We start from the raw sequence: 22,904 nt of genomic DNA on the forward strand, positions 1-22,904 counted from the left end.
GGTGTAGGTTGACATGTAACAACCTAGGAAGTCCAAAATGGACTTTCTTCCTTTACTTGGCAATACACAGAAGACTTTGTACCAAAGACAGGCTAGGGAAGTGGGGAATTCTTACTGAAACAACATGCTCCCTTGTAGTGCAAAACCTGAAACCCATCAACATCTATATTTTCACTGTCCCTTCACTCAAAAGGTGTGGTAAAAGCTATTAACATGGTTATCAGTCACAGGGAGCAGCTTAGGATGGGAAGAAGAATTGGCATGGATTACATTAATGCCTCAAACAAATCAATGCAAGCAGAAGTCTATGGACTAACACTGGCAACAACAATCTACTTCATCTGGCAAGAAAGGAACCACAAGATTTTTCAGTACAAGGAGAGGACTATAGAGATGATCATCAAACAAATCATCCAAGATATACATTGTCGAACTAGTATGACTCCCAGACTAGCAGACTTTATCCATAGACATAATTTTTATCCTTAATATAGTTAGTTAGGCTGAAATGGTTACTTGAAGTAGTTGGGCTTAGAGATTGGGAACTTGTCCATATCCTAAGTTCCACTTTTGTACATAATGCAGTTATCTGGTAATACAAATTAAAATTATAAAAAAAATATTTTTTATATGAATTTAATAAATATGATACATAATTTAGTATGATATAATATTTTTGATGTGTTCATTGTACTTTATGTATAATAATTGTAGAGGTATTATTTGATCGAATTCACATAAAAAAATTAATGAGGTTTTACTGTATATCATATACAAATGACAAAATTTAATGATGTATATAATTAATGAATATACTCCCTCCATTCTTATTTATATGTCACCATTTTAGATTTCACGTCCCTTAAGAAACTATGTAAGTTTTACCATTATATCCTTATTTAGTATTCTCTTGAAGTCAAGTTTCAATAAATGAACACAAATTATTATTTTGATTCATTAAATTGACCAATGAACATGAAGTAACCATTTAGTTTGCCTATGTTGGTCAAATTCACACTTTTAAGGCTAATAACTTTCAAGGGTAAAATAGAAAAAATAATGTCAGTTATGTATTGATTTTGTGAAATGATAAATAGTACGGACCATCCATTTTTAATAAGAACGATATATAAATAGGAACGGAGAGAATATTAATTTTGACCACTTTGATACTAATACTAATTAATATCACTTTATACATTTATATATATTTTTTCAATAAACTAGTTTGACCACTATACTGACTAATAAATGTTTCTTATTGGGATGGACTCATCATTAAATTTAATTGCCCCCAAAAAAGCTTAGGAATAGAAAAATAAGACCATTAATTTTAGGGGAAAATCTAATTAATGACCAACTGACCATTTTGAAAAAAAGTCTTAAAAAAAAGATTTTATTCACAATTTATTATTCATACATTAATGATCTTTTTGATCTTTTTCTAATTCTAGTTCTATAAATTGATCTCTTAAGTTAAACGAAACTCACCACCATTTTCATTACCCATTTTCACTTCATTTTCACAGATATGATCGATGGTGATAACAATCGCGGAACACCACCGGCTATAACCTCCGCAGCTCCACCATCAATCAGTCGTAAGTTTGATAAAGTTTTATCTGATCAAGCTTCTTCATCCCTTATCAGAAAGCGAAAGATAACAACCATCGGCACACCACAGTGATTTGGACTTGAATGATATGAAATGTTGTTAGGAGAGTTCACACATGTGACTCCAAAGGAAAATACGAAGAAGCATGTGAACATATACAATTGTTCATTTCCTTGTCTGCTCCTGCAAATTTGTTAACTCTTTATATTTGTCCAGATATATCCGAACACATAAGAATTGCCAAATCTGCAGGAGCAGCCAAGGAAATGGATAATTGTATGTGGTTACATGCTTCATCAGTACTTTCCTTCGGAATCATATGTGTGAACTCACCTAACAACATTTTGAACAAATCAAGGCGTGTCAAAATGAGCCCAAATATAGATAACATGTTTACTCCGCTCAAAATTTTATGAGTTGGTCTCAAGATAATTTGAATTGGGTTCAATCTCAACCATTTAAGCCTTGACCCATTTTTAAAAAAATCTTCAATTGAGTCCAATTTAATGTCCAATTTCAATTCGTTATAAGACTTTTTATTTTCATTGGTTTAATGTATGTTCCCATATTGAAGGTATGAATTACAATTTATTTTATATCTTTTAGGATTTATTTATAATTTTTTTAGGTAAATATAGTAGATGTCGAACCTCCTTCGACTATTTCGTGTGTCTATTTCTTCATATTTTAAAGAGAAAATTTTACATATAGCAAATAAAAAATTTCTAATTGTATGCTATAGCAAACTTTGTAAAATTGCAGTTCGTAGCAAAATTATAGTTTGCTATGGACTTTTCTTTCTGTATATTCGCTTGTCATTTTTTTTTATACATATTGATAGTTTAAAAAAGAAAAGGGCGTTAATTTCAGTTAGAAAAAAAAGGAAAAAAATCACTGAAGTCACGCACGTTCTGTTCCATTCGAATTCCCTTCCTTCTTCGTCGTCTTCAACAGTAAGAACTCCATTGTAACTCAATTCAGAAAATTGATCAAGCAATTGACGGTACTACACAAATAATCGAGATCATTGGACTGTAGAGATAGCAATAGGAGGTAATTTCATGAAGAAAACATACTCTGATTTTGCTTTTTTAGGTCGAAGATGGTGTTCAACATGTATTCAAAATTAGATTTCCTTTTTAACTATCATCAATTTAAGTTGAATGTATATTGAGAGGTGTATATTTTGTTCGAAATAGAGTTTAACACTTATGATTTGTATAGTTAATTTATAATCTACAAAAATTTGTGATCTGGAAATTTTCTGGATGAACTTGTTGATTATTTTGAATTTGTGATCGGAGATTCGCTCATTTCACAGTAATATTTGTGTTCGGATTTGTATATTTGCTTAGAGTTTATACGTATAGGTTTTCAGATATGATTCAGTAAGATATGTATAATACATATATGAAACTATTATGTGTATGTTTTATACAGTTATCTTCATCATAACACTGCACTTGTATGAAATTGCATAATTGTGTATAAAGTTATAATTTGTGTATATAATTGTTTATATATAAATGTATATGCAGAATGTGTATATAAACGTTTCTATGAGTATGTAATTGGAATATGTATATATGTGACTAACTAAAGTTGCTAATATTTGTATAAATATACGTTATGTTTGTTGTTGAAATTCTTAATAGTATAAACGTATATGTATACATAACTTTTTTTTATACAGAAATTTTGAAAATGGCTTCATTAGCTATTTTGGTTATGCATTCCGGTAGATGGGACAATGACAATTGTTACATTGACTATACAATTGAGGGGGTGATTTTTAAAGAAATTTCATCATATAAGGAGTTGTATAATGTTATTGCAATGCAACTCGGTGTTGATACAAATTTGATTAAGCTGAAAATTGAGTATAGGGTTAAAGAAAGCAAAACGCCAATGTTGATTCACAAAAAGTCTGCAGATGACTTCAACAAGTATCCAATTTGTATAAGCAAAATGGATAATAGTAGCAATATCACTGAACTGTGTGAAAGTTCAAATCAGGAGAATGATATGGTTACATCAATTTGTAATGATGGTATTGCTGATTTTGAGACTATGCATCTGTCAATTGGTGAATTGGTAGAGCCGTTTTGCGTCTTGGGGTCAGGGAGCTGCGATGGAGTCATTTCAGATCCTTGTAATAAGTACGTGGAGATTGACCAAGTGTATAAGAACAAAGCCACTTTGAAATCTGTGATGGAAAATTATGCAATTGAAAATAGATTTCAATATAGAACTGTGAGGTCAAATGCAATCACGTAACTAGTTTATACAACAAATACATTAGTGTATATGGTGTTTTAGTTATTTGCATATTTATATGTTGTGTTGTATTTGCTGATGTAGTTATACGCTGGAATGTATTTCTGATGAATGTGAGTGGTTGATGAAAGCATCAAATATCAGCAAGTCTGGAATATTTAGGATTCGAGCATTTAATACAGATCATACTTGTCCTTTGAAGGATAAAGTGTATTCACAAAAACATGTAACAAGCAAGTTGATTGGTGGGATCGTTAAGCCTAAGTTTGTTGATCACAAGAGAAAATATACACCTTCTGATATTCGGAGTGATGTAAAGATATATTTGGGAGTTGATGTAAATTACTCATTGGCTTGGAGGGCTAAAGAAAAGGCTCTGATTTCATTGAGGGACACCACAGCTGCATCTTACAGCAAACTTCCAGCATACTTGTATATGATGGATATTACATATCCAGGCTCGCATATACGTCTAAAGAAAATAGACAAAAATGAATTCTTGTATCTTTTTGTTGCATTGAATAATTGTATACAAGGCTTTGATCATTGCAGGCATGTCATAATTGTTGATGGAAGTCACCTATGAGGACCGTATAATGGAACATTTGTGGCTGCAAGCACAATGGACGGAGCAGGTATGTTTCATTGTGTTTTTGAATGTATATTTTTGATTTTCTGTTAATTTGTATGTAAATAAAAATGTAGGACATATTTTCCCACTGACCTATGGTATCATTGATTCAGAAAATGACGCAGCTTGGTCTTGGTTTTTTGTACAACTAAGGGAGGCTTATGGGGAAATGAGTAATATATGTGTAGTTTCCGATAGAAATGAGACCATCATAACGGCAGTCACAAAAGTGTATAAAAACGTGTCACATTATGCTTGTATGTGGCACTTGTGGTGTAATGTAGAGAAGAAATTTAGGAAGGCATCAAAGGAGCTAAGTCATGTGTTTTATACTATGGCAAAGACTTGCAGTAAAGTTGAGTTTGATAGGTTGATGGATACTGTAGAAAAGGTTGATGTAGGTGTCAAAGAGTATTTGGAGCTAGCTGGATATGATAAGTGGTCAAGGTGTCATGCAGAAACTCATCGGGGATGGGCTATGACGTCTAACATTGCAGAGAGTATAAATGTTGCATTAGTGTCTGCACGTGAATTACCAATTTTTAATTTTCTAGAAGAGGTTAGACTAATGTTTGGGAGATGGAATCATGACAACAAACACGAGGCAGCCTGCACATTTACTCCGTTGATTGAAAAATTTCAGAAGATACTGATCGAAAATGAAGCAATGAGAACACGAATGAGGGTATGTTTTATGTCTATGTAGTGTTAATTAATCAGTTATGCACACAGATAGAATATATATACAATTGCGTAGACTTATACATATAAATAAATCTATTTGTATGAAACAGGTTGTGCCGTCAACTGAATATATATACAATGTGACTGATGATGGTAGGAGTTTTGTGGTATGTTTAAAGAATAAAACATGCAGTTGTGGAAAGTTCTAATACGAAGAAATACCATATGAACATGCTTGGGCTGTACTAAAACGAAAAAGTCTAGTGGCTGATGGATATTGCTCAGATTTGTATAAACCAAAGACGGTTTTAAAGATTTATGAGATACCAATTTATCCATTGCCTGATGTAGCAGAATGGGTGATACTTGAATACATAATGTATGATGAAGTCCGGCCTCCAAAATTCAAAAGACCTCCAGGAAGGCCAAAAAATAAACCCCGTTCAAAAACAAAACGTGAATTGCTTGGTCTCAAAGGGAAGCATACGTGTAGCACATGTGGAGTTGCAGGTCACAATAGGCGTTCATGTAGAAACAGACCTCAAGAAGTTTAATAAGCTCTTTCGATTATATTTGAGTGTAAAATTCAATTTTATAGATACTTGAATGTTATTCTAAACTGGTTCTGTGTTTAAACTGTATGAGTTGGAATGTTGATGATGGAATAAAATTGTTATGTCCTATTAATTGTGATCTTTTTTATCTTCATTTTGTATTCATGCTCTTGTATATAATATGAATTATCGTTGGCGTATATATTGTACATCATATACAGAAATTCTATATGTATAAGTTAAATTGAACATTTTATTATATGTGTATAAGCTGGAGATTGAACATTGTATTCTATTTGTATTAGTTATATTGATTTTCCCTTTTTGAAACCGAAAATGTATATTCATAATGAATTAAGGGAATTAAAGATTGTATAAACTTTCGACATTTATACAGTTAATCTGTAAATATATGTTGTTAGTTAAGTGGTTTGTATACTTATACTTTATGAACATCCTATAAGCCTAACAATGTAGATGTATATATTCAACATAAATGTACTCTTAGATTTATACTGTTAGTGTATAAACAAACATTGTATAAGTTGATTTGTATAATTAAACTTTATGAACAAATTGTATAATCCTAACAAATGTATATTTATACACTCAATATAAAACATGATTATACAGTCCAATAACCCACAAACAACAACTTCAGTTTATCATTGTGATATGTATAAATGTAAGTTTTATCTTTCCTTTTTTTTTACTTGACACAACAATAAGTGTATACATATACACAACATAAAAGATACACATAGATTTATACAGTTAATGTATAAATATACATTGTATAATTTAGTTTGTATAATTATTAAAGTGTTAAACTGCATATATAATGAAATTAACAAAAACAAGTAAGTAAAAGACTTAATCGATCAAATGAGTATATTACAATCAAAAAACTGAAAGTTCAAAACTTAAAGCTCAAAACAATAAATGTTGTTATGCATGTCATTTGCATATTCAAAAAAAAAACCTGAAATTTAGTACTGTTCTAATTAATTGTGATCTTTTCACTCCTATCGCAATTCCTGTGAATCCTGATTGGCCTTTCTGGTGCCTCACTGTCACTAGTGGCATCAGCTTGGATCTTTTGCACCCCATAGTTCCACAATAAAGAAGCATATTGAATACGTGTGAACTCTGAATCGAAGGAATTTGGAACCCCATTTCCATTACTGATATGATCTGCATAAGCAGCAACATATAGTCCACAATCGCTGAAAATAAAACACATCCAATTTTATGATCAGTATAAAAGTTTAAATAATGAACAAGATAAATAGGTATAATACCTCTTGATCATTTAGATTATTAAAAACAGATTGACAGTTCAATTCAGAAGGTAAATGTTGAAAAGGTTCTTCGAATTGAACGACACCGACTGGCACTTTATCTGTAACTTCTACACCATCACCCTGAAAGAAAAATATTAAATGTATATTTATCATAATTATGTATAATATATATGTATTGATCTATATTAACAAACCTTATCTTCCACATCTTTTGATTTGATAGAATCCAACACAACTTTGAAGTTGTTTTCAATGAAGTTCCTTAAATCAGTAAACTGTTTCTCCATCTGAAATTGGACATATATAGGTAACTTTAACGCTAAATATACAAATTAAAAGAATTTTAATAAATAAAAACAATTAAAAAATAAATACCGAGAGTTTGAATTGATCAAACTCATCACGCAATATACTGAAATCATGTGACTTGCTGGTAGATGGTATTTCGAAAGCAACACTTGATTTAATCTCAACATTTTGCTTAATGCCTATATAGGATGGAACATTAGCATGTTTTTTGGCCTGCCTCTTTGGAAGTGGTGACTTAGGTCTTTTTGCAACATTGGCACGTCGGGGAGACTTTATTAAACAAGGTTGCTTTGAAATGACCCTAGGTGTTGTGTTGTTCTGAATAGGAGTGACTGTCTGCCTTGATTTCTTCTTAGGAGGCGACAAACAAGTATCAACTTTTTCTTTTCCCTTGTTATTTATTGGACATGGAGGATCCTGAAAATCATCGTCTGAAGCATTTGCAACTGTTGTTTCTGTTGGAGATGAATCTGATTGAACATACTCAGGAGGTAATTCAAGAATCTTGAGTTCCATTGGAGTTGGAGTTATATTCTTAAAAACAAGCTGCAAAATATAGACATGTTCATATTGACATATTCATTATACAAAATGTTTACTTAATCAAATGTAAAAACATATATACAGTTTATATATATATATATATATATATACATTAGACAAACTTATATGTATAATTATACAATTTATAAGCTTATATATACAAATGAGCTTATGTTTATAAAGTTCACATACTTATAGGTATATTTATACATTGTCAAAAACTTGTATAAATAATAATACATGGAGCAAATTTATACATATAGTTTTCTATAGCACAAACTGATACATATATTTATACAGTTATATATCTATACTATATTTTATACAGATAATATAGTATACATAAAATTGTACAGTGCGTACCGGATTGTTATTGTCTCTGAACATGCTCTTAGCAAAATAGCTTAGACGAGGGAAATCTTTTTTTGTCTTCCAGTTAAGTATCCTAGGGATGTGATGAGATACCTTAACAACAATTTCCTCATCAAAATTCGAACAACATTCATAAAACCACACTTGCAAAGCAAGTGGGAAACCATACAACCTGAAATACTTCCCATCGTGTTTGATCTTAGTATGCAAATACAGAATCAGCAGGTCAAAAGCCTTTTTACCCCATGGGTAGTCAATGTATCTGCCCGATTCAACCAAATCAAAGTCTTTCCTATCAATAACAGTACTGGTTGGTTCTTCGGAAAGGATGAATGAATGTATATAAAACAATATAGCAAACTTCACCGCATCATCATCATTATCCCCCCAAACCTTATTATCAAACTTTTCAACCAACTGACTCTTGGTGATGGCTTTTTCGACTCCAAAATACTGAAGAATAATTATGTTTGGTTCTTCGGTATTAAAGACAAAATCCTTCTCATTGTTTGAACATTTTAACCCAGATATTATAGCAAAGTCACGAATGGTGAATCGCAAAGTGGTGCCATTCACATGTATCAGGATTGCATCTTTTGAGCTAACCTCAATTTCTCTCAAAAACATGCACCTAATCAGTTGTGCTTGAACATGACACCTACGAATGCTAGATAATTGGGCAAAACATGTTGTTCCACAAAATTCTTTATACTATGAAATAGTAAGCTTTGTAGCTAACACTTTCATTACTTCAATATTTGTGTAACACTGCATGTGAGGTATGCGTGTTGGTTCTCTTTTTCCTAAAAACTTAACAGCCTGAAAAAATGCATATATAATTTTACTAAAAATACACACGTATACATAATTAAGACACAAGTACAGATATCAAAATGTATGAAATAGCTTTTAAATGAAAATAACATATACAAGTTTTATAAAGAAAAAATACATTATACAAACTAATTTCAACTGTATAAATATTTATATTGTATATATAGATAAATTGTTGTACCGCTACGAACACAATAACTATTGATATTATACTTATACAAATAAATTCAAATGCATAATTGTTTACATTGTATATTTAGTGAAATACAAACCATTTATGTATGTGTATAAGTTTGGGGAATTGTATATGTCTAAAGGAAGATTATACAAATAGGATCCTTATACAAATGAAAAAAACTTATACATAAAACAATGCACAAAATTGTATAAATGTTTATACTGTATATATATTATACATTATACAACAAATTTCAAATGTATAGTTGTTTACCTTGTATGTATAGTTAAATAGTTCTATTTTATACACTTAACTTTGGATATTAACATAGTGACTATATAAAACTGTATAAACAAACAGTTATAAGACATGAATCAACACAGAAAATATAAGAAAAATATATAATCGTAACATATACAAAAATAATGATTATACAAATACCTCATCATGCTCCAATAAGCCAGAAACAACAACTTCCTTTCTTTTTGCATTCTCTTCTGTATAATTAGTTGTTTTTTCTTTCCTTTTTTTACTTGACCCAGCAGCAGACTGATCTTTCTTACCTCCCTCCACAATTTTGATGTTGGATTGCTTCGATTTCGCACTCATTGCCTCCAATCTGATTGGGTTATTTTTCAATTTGGATTTGATCTCTTGCATTGTGTTGGATTTGGACATTGAACCTGAAACCTCCCCAAAATCCTGAGTTAAACCCAAGGAAAAAGATGGACGTTCAACACTATTTTCGACATGCAAGGGTATACCTCTTGTGAATCTTTTAGATGGAGATTGGGCATCCATTGTTTGAAGGAAAACTCTGTATGCATTATGAACTGATGTGAAAAATATCTTGAAAAAACTGAAAAAAAATAGACAAAAATTAAAAGTAATCGATTGAGATAAGTTTTGGCGGTACCTGGAATTTTTGAAGGAATTTTGAAACTGCGATTGAGAACGTGCTGGTGGAGATTTGAAATTTCAAACTAATTTTGGGGAGAAAATTTGGGAGAAATTGAAGGAAAAAAGAGATATAAACGAGAAGAAGATATTGTATAAAAGGAAGAGAATAACGTCAACTTTTTTTTTTACTTATACAAATCGGTGGGGCCATTAAATAGCAAACTGACCGAAACTTTGCTCCTTAAAAGAAATAAATGAAACGGTAGCTACTGTATTTATTTTACATTAAAAGTTTGCCATTATGTACAATTATCCCTATTTTGAACCCACTTATTTAAATTCTTGCTTTGCCACTATTGTATGGTGTTAGTGTTACTACTTTTTAATCAAATTCACAAATAAAATTATTTTATAATATTTATTAAGTTTGATTTCAAGTAAAAGTATAAATAGCTAAATAGAAATGTTAACCTAATAATTTTCTAATAATCATAATAAAACACAAAAAAAATTATATGACAATATTCCATAGGCTACGACTTATGTAATGATTTCCTAGAAATTTTACAGAATTTCTATTTTATATAGTACATATTTTATAAATATAATTTGTATTTAAATTTTAATATTTAAAACTTTAAATTAATGTTGAGTTGGACTCTTATTATTTTTAATACTCAATTTTATTTTTATTTTTTTAATTAATTTTTTTGGCCCACGAGCCGGCCCTATTCATATTTCTCAAGCCCCACAAATCAGTAGACTTATTCAGGTCGGACTAAAAAACTCTTTTCTTAAATGGACTCCGAAAATCTAAACTCAATCCTATTAAATCACGTGTTAGGCCAGGCTGGCCTAACAGATCCGGTGCATATTAACAGCTTTAGTGATAAGTTAAAAAATCTTTCTTCGACTAAAACATAGAATGTGCAAGCGCATAATAAAAGATATCTTGATTCTAGATACAAATCAGAAATACTTCATATACAACTGAGTTATAACTTCAAAAATCACTAAATTTTTAAATACTGAGCTACAACTTTAAAAATCACTAAATTCCTAGATATAATTAAGAAATATTTCTGATACAACATAGATACAATTTTGAAAGTCACTAGATTTATGTATACAATTCATAAATATTTTAGATACAAAGCATCTGCAATCCAGTTACAACTTTAAAAATTATAAGATACAATTTAAGAAATTCTTGGTGTCATAATCTAATTTCTAGAACAATATCAATATTTAGGAATCATCCTAACCATCTGTATTTAAAGGAAGAAAGAAGAAAAAGTACGAAAATTACACAAATGCCCTCTGTTAGAAATAGACACGTTGAGGAGCTCATTATTGAGTAAGCACGGTTACATCCCTTTTTCCCTTTTATATGTCTTTTAAATTTAAAAATTTAAGTTGTTGAATCATAATTTATAAAAAGAAAATCACTTAATTTTCAAATATTAAAAAAAACTAAAATGATAAATTAAAATAGGAGAAGTACAAAAATTAGATAAAGACCCTCTGTTAGAAGTAGACATGCTGATCAAGAGGTACCTGCTTTTAGACTTTTTATATAGTAATAAGAAGGAAAAAAAAATAAAGAAAGATAATCTTCTTTTCTTAAAATATTTTTAAGGACAAGTTTTTTCATACAATAAACTTTGCTCTTTTTTCTGTAGTATTTTTAACTTAACTCTTAGCTAGATGAGGGATGTCATTGCCAAATGCCAACTAATTAGGACTAGGTATCTCAATATAATCATTTAAATAATTAAGAGCTTTCAAAGTCAATGTGACAAAATAATAGTGGTATTCATGGCAATGTCAAGTGATGGTACCCACGAGCTAACAATTTGCTAGACATTCATTTATAAATGTGTGTTCAACTAAATTAGTTGCAAGTTGCAATAAAAAATTAATCATAGTGTAGAATATTTTTTTAGATTAAGGGTGTGTTTGGCACGAAGGAAAATGTTTTCCAATTTTTCCATGTTTGGTTGATTTAAATGTTTTCCAAATCAACTTATTTTCCTCAAATTTAAGGAAAATGACTTTCCTTCAAAACTTAAGAAAAACATTTTTCAAAACTCTACACCATCCTTCAATATTTTTTTGGGTCAGGTCCTGGGTCAGATATTAGGGTCGGATTTTGAAACGGTCATCGGGGTCTTGTCCTAGTCCGGGTGTCAAAGTCGAGTCGTAGATCAATTATAGGGGTTGATTTCCGGATCAAAAATCATTTTACTAAAGAATATTTTCTAGTCTCAAACCAAAAATAAAAAATATATTCTGGAAAATATTTTTCATTCACCAACCAAACATTAAAAAAAAATCTAGAAAATATTTTCTGCTCACCAATCAAACATGAGAAAATAAGTTAGAAATCCACTTGTTTTCCAAGAAAACATTTTCCATAGAAAGCATTTTCCTTTATACCAACCAAACACACCCTAAAGTCAAGTATATTGTACTCATAATGTCATGGCTTCTTTCTAGTTTCTAGCGACATGCTTCCATTAATGTTTTCAAGCTATTAAGCCCTATTTTCTATTTAAGAAATAAAATCTCTAATTGCACTATATATATAGATGAAAGGGAAAAATGGTTAAATATATTCATGAACTATTTAAAATGAGTTAATTTTATCCTCCGATATGTTTTGGAATCAAAATGTCTTTATTGTTATGTTTTTAGCTCAAAAATATCCTCCAATTAACGAAATAGCTCAAAAATATCCTTGTTTCTAACGGTTGCTTCAAAATAAGAAAAAATGGATCAATGCTTTTTATTCTTATTTTGGGGGAGTGGGGAGGTTGGGGGTGGGGGGCTAAATGAGATAAGACATATAATAACATTTAAGAAAAGTAGTGTAAGCATTTCTCATTTTAACAAATAAGTATGTTGACATATAACTTTTCTTTCTTTCGATTCCTTTATGTATATTAGGTGTGAGTTTGTCTTTCTAAACATGATATCGTGTGTCTTTTTTTCACATAATTATTTAATTTTTATTTTTCTACATTGATAATAATGAATTTATTTTACTAACTCTAATAATTGAATGATATGATAATTAGATATCAATTATGCATTCATATGTTATATAATTTATTGTAACTTTAAGTCATCACAAGTTTAAACTGAGGATTGATATAATAGTTTTGAAAGAAAACAATATAATAAATCTTTAGTTAAAAAACTAATGCATATAATTAAACTTTATATAGAATATATAATTGTCATTTAGAATAGTCAAATTATCTAATAATCTCTAAAATAAGTTTTGATCAGGCTTATTACACGAGAAATACATGGTAGAGGATTCCAGCAAAGGAAGTTGAGTAGTAGAGTACTAGAGTTAAAATGTATATCCATAGAACTATTAGAGGATAGGAAGATTACTAGAGTTAGCAAGTAAGCTTGGGGCTATTTGTCCAAGACTGCTTGTGTTTTTTTTTTTTTTTTTTTTTTTTTTTTTGTGTTTTGTAATGTTTCACTTTGGTTAATAAAAAATTATTTACCAAAAAAAAAAAAGTGCATTTGTCCCGAACTTTAAATGAAGGACAAAATTAAGGGCAAAATTGGATAGTTATTTCCTTGTTTTTGATCAATAGTAAGAGAAAATAGTATTTAAAATCTCTTTTTTGCAAATTAGAGGACATTTTCAAGCCAAAAACGTACCTGTAGTCTAAAGTTTTGAGACAAAATGCAAGAGAGAATAAATCTAACCCATTTAAATCAGTTCAAAAATATATTTGACCCGTTTACCAAGATGAAAATAGAAACAAAGGATTGCTTCTAACTTCTAAGTTCTAAGTTTAATATCATAAAGTTCATTTGCCTATTAAATCTATAAAAGGCTTTTAATAGATTTATATTTATAGTAACTCACATTATAATAGCTAGTTCTTGATTTCGAGATGTAGCACATAATTTTGAATTTGGAGACTTTGAACAAGTCTTATTATCCATCTAAAACTTGTTTGATGAATTCATATTGGGAATCGAGGAATTTGAATGTGATTCGTATTCTAAAATAACAATTGTAATATATCAGATGAGGGAGAAAGCTACGTGGTTGTCAGGGGATCCAAATTATCCAAAAAAATTGTATATACAAATAAAATAATACACAAAGTGATTAAATAAATATTTTGGACACCCTTGACACAATAAGCTATTGTAGCACAGTGATCTTAGATGTCTCACATGAGCCCGTGCTTTATCGCGATCGCAAAGAAAAAATGATAATTATAATATTAAGCTACATTTCATAAATAAATAAATTATAACTACATTTTATAATTAAACTCTAAATCATAGCTACTTATGAAATTTTCTCCGTCTTTTCACTTTTCCGTACTTGAGAAATGAGAATCCTTTATTTCACAAACTACTTAAGTTAAAACTATTTCACAACTTATTCATGTAGATGCTTTAAATAAAGGGAAAATTGTATGAAATAGCAAATTATTAATTCAAATTAAATGTTATAGACATAGTTTATTTTAATTGTAATTCGCAATAATCATCCTTTTTTTTGCCATCTGATTCGGTATACAATTAGCCATTTTCGGTATACAATTAGTCATTTTATACATTTTGGTATAAAATGCGTTTGTGTTTGTATAAAGCGAGAGAAAAGTATATATACAAATACAAATACATATATTTTCATCCTATACACTTATAATTATACAAATACAGATCTTATTATACAAATTACAATGCATAAATGAATTTATACAAAACTGAACAATTTGCATAAAATTAGATGTTTCTAGCGAATTATACAAATCAAAAGCTCTATAACAAACATAAAATTTGCTATAGAGCGCAATTATATAAACTATAGCTATAACATACAAATATGATTTTTATGTTTGCTATGTGAAAGTTGCTCAAAAATAAAATGTAGCATCAATAATCTGATTTTTATTTTTTTTGCCTTATAACTGAAGATGATAATAATGTGGCCATCAATTCATTCCAATGGAAATAAAGTAAATATTGGTATAATATAATTGAGCGTAATATTATATGTGTTGTCATGCAATAGTTGTGTACTTTTAGAACATGTTTATCCCTAAATATTCTTGTTTATAAATAGCTAAAATACACGTATTCTTATTTCATATTTTATTTCACATAAAATAAACTATACACCTAATTAATCAAGGGGTTTCGGGTTTGAGCCCCTTTAGGTATGAAGTCGCCTTTGTTAGGAACGTTTTACCCCTAATATGGGATTTTTCAGCGCGAATTTAAATTTAATCAAGCTTCAATACGGATATCGAACACCAAGCGGAAATAAAAAAAAACCATAAACTATGCAAAAACAACCCTTTTCAACTCCATTAAACATAAAGTTAATTTATTTATTAAATGTCCTAATTTCAATCATTAGTGTGTAACTTTGATGAGTGATTTTGAAATTTCAACATAAAAGCAGTTGAAAAATTAAGTCTACTCTTTACTCCTTTTTTAGAATTTAAAAAATTTCATCAAACTTTAAAATATAATTTTCTTACCTTCATGCCACTAATTAACAAAAATCAAATGCTTACAATATGATAAGTCTTTGTATGTAATTCAAATATTTTTGTAAAATGAATTAATGATGAACATTTTAAAGAGTCATTTGATAATAAAAAAAATCATCCTTTTTTCGAATTTTAAAATTTGAAATAAGTTGAATTCAAGAATTTTAAAAAATTTAAAAAACAACAAAAAACTCTTTTCATTTTTTTCACTCCAAATTACTTCAAAAAGGTTAAAAAAAAAACAATTTAATTTGTATTCATAACTAAATTCAACTCTAATTTTCAAAAACTCATTTTTAATTTAAAAGTAAATATTAGTCCCTCTATTTCGTATTAAGTAAATTTTTTTAGGCTTTTTCATTGTTAAAAATAATTTAATTGCTTAAAGTTCAAGATGGATGTTTGAAATCTTTTTCAATTTTCCCTTCATTTGTTGAGGTTTTATATTTCTAGAAAATAAATTACACTACTTACAAAAGAACAATAGTAGAAATTATGATTTTAATTATATTCTTGAATATTTTTCTTAATAAGTATACCTCGCCTCACAAATTGTACTAATATAAATTAGAGAGAATACTATTTTTAAAAAAATTTCACGATGAAAAATGATCAAAGGCATGCTATTAAAAGATTGTTTTATGACTATTAAGATTCTTCCTTATCCAATAAAAAATGAAGTCATCCATCCGACAAGGCGAAACGGGTACGGGTCGAATAAAACAGGTATTGTCGGAAAAGATGGCGCGCTGAAATACAACACAACATCTCCTCTTTCACCGGTTCCCCAATTTTAACGGAATTTACAATTTCTCTCTCGAAACCTCTTCTTCCATCTTTATCTCTTCTCCAGGTAAACAAAACCCATCCAAGATTCCATTTTTCCATTCTTTTTTTCCCTCAGAAAGGTGAGGTTTTTCAAGATTAAATACCCATTTTTGTTAATCGTTTTGAAATAGCCTGCAGCACCATTGTTTTGTATTTATTTGTTTCTTTATAAAGATTGGTGTTTGCAGGTCAAAGATTGTATCTTTTTTAATGTATAAGGTTTGTTTTTATGTTTATCTTGGTGGGTATTCTTGAATTTGAGGGAATATGCATCATAGCATTTTTTCAACTATGCGTAGTTTGAATATGATGGAGGGGTGTAAGGGAACCCAAGTCTATGCCCTTAATCCGTCTGGTACAACAACAACCACCAATGGGTTTGGTGGTGGTGGTGGTGTAGGGGAGAAGTTTTTACAGAATTTGTTGGCTAATCCTGTTAGGTCTAGATCGGATCGTAATTTTCCAGCTAGTCAATCGAAAGATGAGGTTAATATGGGTGTTTTAGCTGAAGCCCTTGCTAGTTATGGCCTGCCAAAAACTGATCTACTTGAGCCTCAGATTGAGTTTTGTTTGAAACCTATGAATTTTGTGGAGACATTAGCTGATGTTTATTGTAGGATGGAGGGTTGTGCTCAGTTTGGCAAGTCAAAGATGTTTCTTGAGCAATGTGCTATATTTAGGGGATTACCGGATCCTAAATTGTTTAGGAAGTGCCTTTTGTCTGCTAGGTTACATGCTGTTGATGTGCACACCAAAGTTGTTCTTTCTGCCTGGTTGAGGTTTGAGCGAAGGGAGGACGAGTTGATTGGTGTATCGGCCATGGATTGTTGTGGGAGAAGCATGGAGTGCCCTGGCAGTGCTTTGGTGACGGGGTATAATCCTGAATCAGCTACTGATCCTTGTATGTGCCACCGGGGTAAGGATACTGAAATTAACATGGATGAAGAATGCTCCACTTCATCGAGTCGTGGAAATGAGGAAGAGGATTTTGACATGTCATTTTGTATTGGGGATGATGAAGTCAGGTGTAGGAGATTTAACATTGCATCACTTTCTAGGCCATTTGAAGTCCTGCTCTATGGTAGCTTCATGGACTCGCGAAGGGAGAAAATAAAATTTTCAAATAATGGGATTTCTGCAGAGGGGATGAAAGCTGCTGAGATGTTTAGCAGAACAAAAAGTGTGGACTCTTTCAACCCTGATATTGTCCTAGAGCTCCTGTCATTAGCCAACAAGTTCTGTTGTGATGAGATGAAGTCTGTTTGTGATGCGTATTTGGCATCTTTGGTCTTTGACATGGATAGTGCTATGTTGCTTTTTGAATATGGACTGGAGGAGAATGCATATCTTCTAGTGGCAGCATGTTTGCAGGTATGTTTAAGGGAACTTCCAAATTCAATGCATAATCCAAATGTGTCAAGACTCTTCTGCAGTTCAGAAGGTAAGGACCGATTATCTTACGTAGGACATGCTTCCTTTCTGCTCTACTATTTTCTGAGCCAAGCAGCTATGGAGGATGACCTGAAATCAAACACAACAGTAATGCTGTTGGAAAGGATGGGAGAATGTGCAAGTGAAGGCTGGCAGAAGCAACTAGCATTCCACCAATTAGGTTGTGTGATGCTTGAAAGAAAAGAGTACAAGGATGCACAGAAATGGTTTGAGGCAGCTGTTGAAGCTGGTCATGTTTATTCCTTAGTAGGCATTGCCAGATCCAAATACAAGCGTGGTCATATGTACAAGGCATATAAGTTGATGGACTCCCTCATCTCTGATTATACACCTTCTGGGTGGATGTATCAGGAGCGATCAATGTATTGTCAAGGAAAAGAAAAGACGATGGATTTGAGTACAGCTAGTGAACTGGATCCAACTCTTTCTTATCCATATAAGTACAGAGCGGTTTCAAAGGTGGAGGAAAATAGACTTGGACCAGCTATTTCTGAGATCAACAAAGTACTTGGCTTCAAGATTTCTCCTGACTGCCTTGAGCTTCGTGCTTGGTTTTTAATTGTCCTGGAGGAATATGAAGGCGCTTTAAGGGATGTTAGGGCACTATTGACTTTAGATCCCCATTACATGATGTTCCATGGGAAGTTGCAAGGTGAACACTTGGTGGAGCTTCTAAGTCATAATGTTCAACCGTGCAGTCAGGCTGACTGCTGGATGCAACTATATGACCGATGGTCCTCCGTAGATGATATTGGCTCCCTAGCTGTTGTCCACCATATGTTAGCTAATGATCCAGGGAAGAGTCTCTTAAGGTTCAGGCAATCTCTCCTGCTTTTACGGTATGCACACATTTTGTTTCACTATAATAATCATATTGTTCGGTATATTCATCTTTATGTGCTGTCTGTTTCCTTTCAGCCGCTATAAAGGATTTTAAGCTCTACTGGTTTATAACTTTAGATTAAGTATATAATTCTAATATATCAATTTTTTTCCCGTGAGATATTTTTGTCTCTGGGAATATGGAAATCGATGAATGATTGTAAAAGTTAGATGCTTCCCTCCTTGTTTCATGAAAGTTGACTGTAACTACAAATATTCTGGTCCACTGTGCACTTAGCTTACAACAAAAACTTACATACACAACTTGATTTCTCATGCTTGAGAAGCTGAATGTGAATATCTGGGAGGTGTATGGAGTTTTTTTCTTTTTGCGCTCCTTGGGACTGATGTGCACTTTTTTATAGATTAAATAGCCACAAGGCAGCAATGCGTAGTTTGAGAGAAGCAAGAAACCAAGCTACCTCCGAGCACGAAAGGCTAGTCTACGAAGGATGGATATTATATGACACAGGTTATCGTGAAGAAGCAATTGCTAAAGCTGAAGAGTCTATCTCTAACCAGAGATCGTTTGAAGCCTTTTTCCTGAAAGCATATGTGTTATCAGAAACAAGTCCTGACTCTGAATCTTCATTGTATGTCATACAACTGCTTGAGGAAGCTCTTAGGTGCCCTTCAGATGGTCTTCGGAAAGGCCAGGTGAGTGTCCCTTTCAGTCAGAAACTAATTCACGAATTCTAGGAACCAAAAAGATTTACTTGAAAACTACATTGCACTGCAGGCTCTCAGTAATCTGGCAAGTGTCTATGTAGATGTTGATAATCTAGATAATGCGATTGATTGCTATACAAATGCACTGAATATTAAGCATACACGAGCCCATCAGGGTCTGGCACGTGTTTACCATCTAAAAGATCAAAGAAAATTAGCTTATGATGAGATGACAAAGTTGATTGAGAAAGCAAAATCTAATGCATCTGCTTATGAGAAGCGGTCTGAATACTGTGATCGTGAAATGGCAAAAAGTGATCTTAGTATGGCGACAAAATTAGATCCCCTACGAACATACCCATACAGATACAAGGCAGCTGGTAAGTTACCCTTGGCTTATTTTCGTACCAAGTAATCGTTGTGTTCTGTAGTTTTCTGATTGCTTTCTTACGTGTAGCAGTGGAAATTCTTTTGGCCAGCTGATTGTAAGAATCTCTTTCTTTAAGCTATAGGTTGGTAGTGCATATGTGAAAATGAGGTTTCACCAAAGCCCACATGAGTCCTGTACTTCAACATGTTTATAATTACGGAAAGATCATCCAATGGTAATCTAAACTTGTTTTCACGTAAACCCCAATATTACACAACTTTTGTTAAACAACCGCAGTTTCCAAGGACTTTTAAAATATAGAACACTGACCTTTAAATCGGTTATAGTAGCAACAGCTTCTAGATGATTATAATGGGCATTATCTGATTGTTCTTTTGGATTCACATGATCTTTTCTTGTCCAATCAAGTCTCACTGCCTGTTCTTTTGGATTCACATGAGCTTTTCTTGTCCAACCAAGTCTCACTGCCCAGAGAGTGGATATAAGTGGTGACAGTCGAAAAAATATTCCAGTAAGTTAGTGAATCTTGGCATTTCAACTTGTATTTCACAGTCCTAACTTGAGACCAATATGGAAGAAGACTTTTTCTTGGAAAGAATGTCTTCCAATTGTAGGACTCACAGTTGCATCCAAGCATTCATAGCTTGATTTTGTTTGCAAACTACTGTCATGTGAATGTGAAGTGTAAAACTGCATAGCAACAGTCAGGATTAAAGTGGCTCTGCAGTTAAGCTGATCTAGAATGGTACAATTATGCAAAGTAATTTAGCTAAACCTCTCTTCATTTGTTCCCCTTAATTTAAAAAAAGGGTAAAAATTGTACTTGTGCTTGTGAAGTCCTAAACTTGTAATTCAACTGAGTAGTTATTTTCACAAGGACACAACATCAAATTCATCTGTCAGTTTCTCATTGGTGGAGCTATTAGAGTTTACAGTCCCTAGACTCTTTTGCTCTGACTAGTGTCTTAAAACGGTCCCTTTTAATTTCCTTTGCTTCTTTTGGCATCACTATATGGGAATTTGATTTCTGGAACAAACCTATCGTTTGATTGGTGAAATATTTTGGGTGATTGGTGAGTCATTTTGAATTGCCTCCTTTGACTCGTGCATGCTTGCGTTTAGATAGGTTAGATACTTCTTATATTAGGAGAATTATTGTTAAGGAGTAGAAAGGGAGTGAAACCTTGATCTAATCTTACACGTGCAAGGACATTCTTAGCAAGTTAGACCTTTATGCATGTATATATTTTTAAGATTTTTGTATCGGCCTTAAGACTGCAACATGATCTGGTCAAGCTTCACAGAAGAATGGAAAATGCAATTTCAAAAAATAAGTTTGTCATGTTCCCTGGTTAACTTGTCTGAGGTTACGAAGTTTGGAATCAGTTCCTCTTTTTCCTTCTCAGCATTATTTCCCCCCTAGATTGTACAATGTCTCCTAACACCCAAACTCTAGGCCATTCAGCTGAGTGAACTGACCTAGAAGTGCTAGAGTAGTGTTAACTGAACGTGGATCAGTACATGACATGAAATATTTTGTTCTAGGAAAAGCGCAGCCCTATGCATTGTGCCTGGCTACCCCACCCCCACTTTGTATTTCGCTTACTGCAGAAACCTCATATCTTAATGTGTATTAATGTACTATACTATGCTACAAGTTTTTGAATGAGAAAGTAATACTGGAAAATGCCTGTTCAGTTCTGATGGATGACCACAAGGAAGCCGAGGCTATAGCAGAGCTAACAAAAGTCATTTCTTTCAAGCCAGACTTACAACTGCTCCATCTTCGAGCAGCATTTCATGACTCAATGGGTGACCTCACTTCTGCAATTCGAGATTGTGAGGCAGCGCTGTGTCTTGACTCCAGCCATGCAGACACACTTGACCTCTATCAGAAAGTACAGCAACGAGCTAAAGAACAACCAAAAACGTGAAAGGAGCAAAAGATGTGTATTGAGCTTCTTCTTGGTAATTGTTGTTTGGAAGTGGGTGCCTAAGTTTTTTATGGTGCACGCAGGGCCAATACGTAATCATGTATGGAGCTCGCTCGAAAATTTTCATGACTTAGAGAAATTCAAACTAGATCTGCACATTGGCCATTATGCATGCTCAATAGCAGCAACAAAGAGCAAGAAATTAGAAATCAAATGTACATAACTTTTTTGGTCAACCATAGTGAAATATTTGTGAATTTCGTAGAGCAGAGTTCTCCAGATACTTGTTTTTGTCCCATTGCAAACTTTGTTGAGACACTTCATTTATGTGCTGAGAGAGTGTTTTCTAACTTCTTCTACACTTTTTTAAAAGTATGCACAAGATTCACTCTCAAGCTTTATGTGAATGTTTTTTCTTTTGGATTCTCACATGAGAGGATCAAAATTCTGATTTTCATTGTATTATATGAAAAGGATTCAAATGAAAAATGAGATGGTCTTGTTTCTGTGTTGCTTTTATGTTTCGAAGATCACTTTCTATGCAGCCTATAAATTTGAATGAGTTAAACTTCTAATTACACAAGTCACCTAAAAGATAATAAATTATTAGAGTTAATACCTCATATGGTCACTCAACTATGCACTCTTTTCTCAGAAAGTCACTCAACTTTCAATTTTCACTCAAAAGTAACTCAACTTTGAATTTTAACTCAAAAGTCACTCAACTATCCACTCTTTCCTCAGAAAGTCACTCAATCTATTTTATTGTTTTTTAATTAAAATTTGCTGATATTAATTGTTCATATAACAAATCAAAATTTAAAAAAAATAAAAAATACCATTTAAACCATTTAGTGATCCACCCACCTAATCCGACCCATTAAAAAATATAATATGACCTATTTTATTTTGCCTTTAATCCTAAATTTAAACAATTAATATCAACAAATTTTAATTAAAAAACAATTAAATAGATTGAGTGACTTTCTGAGGAAAGAGTG

General features: G+C 31.8%; 1 protein-coding gene and 2 pseudogenes across 1 annotated transcript; all 3 read left to right on the top strand.

The window, feature by feature from the left end:
* Window positions 1–4,016: 4,016 nt before the first annotated feature.
* On the top strand, window positions 4,017–4,877 carry LOC125817106 (uncharacterized; annotated as a pseudogene).
* Window positions 4,878–5,001: 124 nt separating this feature from the next.
* Window positions 5,002–5,761, top strand: LOC125817163 (uncharacterized; annotated as a pseudogene).
* Window positions 5,762–16,842: 11,081 nt separating this feature from the next.
* Window positions 16,843–21,918, top strand: LOC125817144 (ethylene-overproduction protein 1-like). The gene is made up of 4 exons (XM_049496707.1): window positions 16,843–18,866; window positions 19,275–19,566; window positions 19,649–19,958; window positions 21,668–21,918. The coding sequence occupies exons 1-4, from the start codon at window positions 16,843–16,845 to the stop codon at window positions 21,901–21,903; spliced, it is 2,862 nt and encodes a 953-aa protein (XP_049352664.1). The 3' UTR covers window positions 21,904–21,918.
* The last annotated feature ends 986 nt before the right edge of the window (window positions 21,919–22,904 follow it).

Source organism: Solanum verrucosum, unplaced genomic scaffold (genome assembly GCF_900185275.1).
Source record: "Solanum verrucosum unplaced genomic scaffold, falcon-dt-bn FXZP01000094.1, whole genome shotgun sequence".
In the NCBI taxonomy this organism is placed as follows: Eukaryota; Viridiplantae; Streptophyta; class Magnoliopsida; order Solanales; family Solanaceae; genus Solanum; species Solanum verrucosum.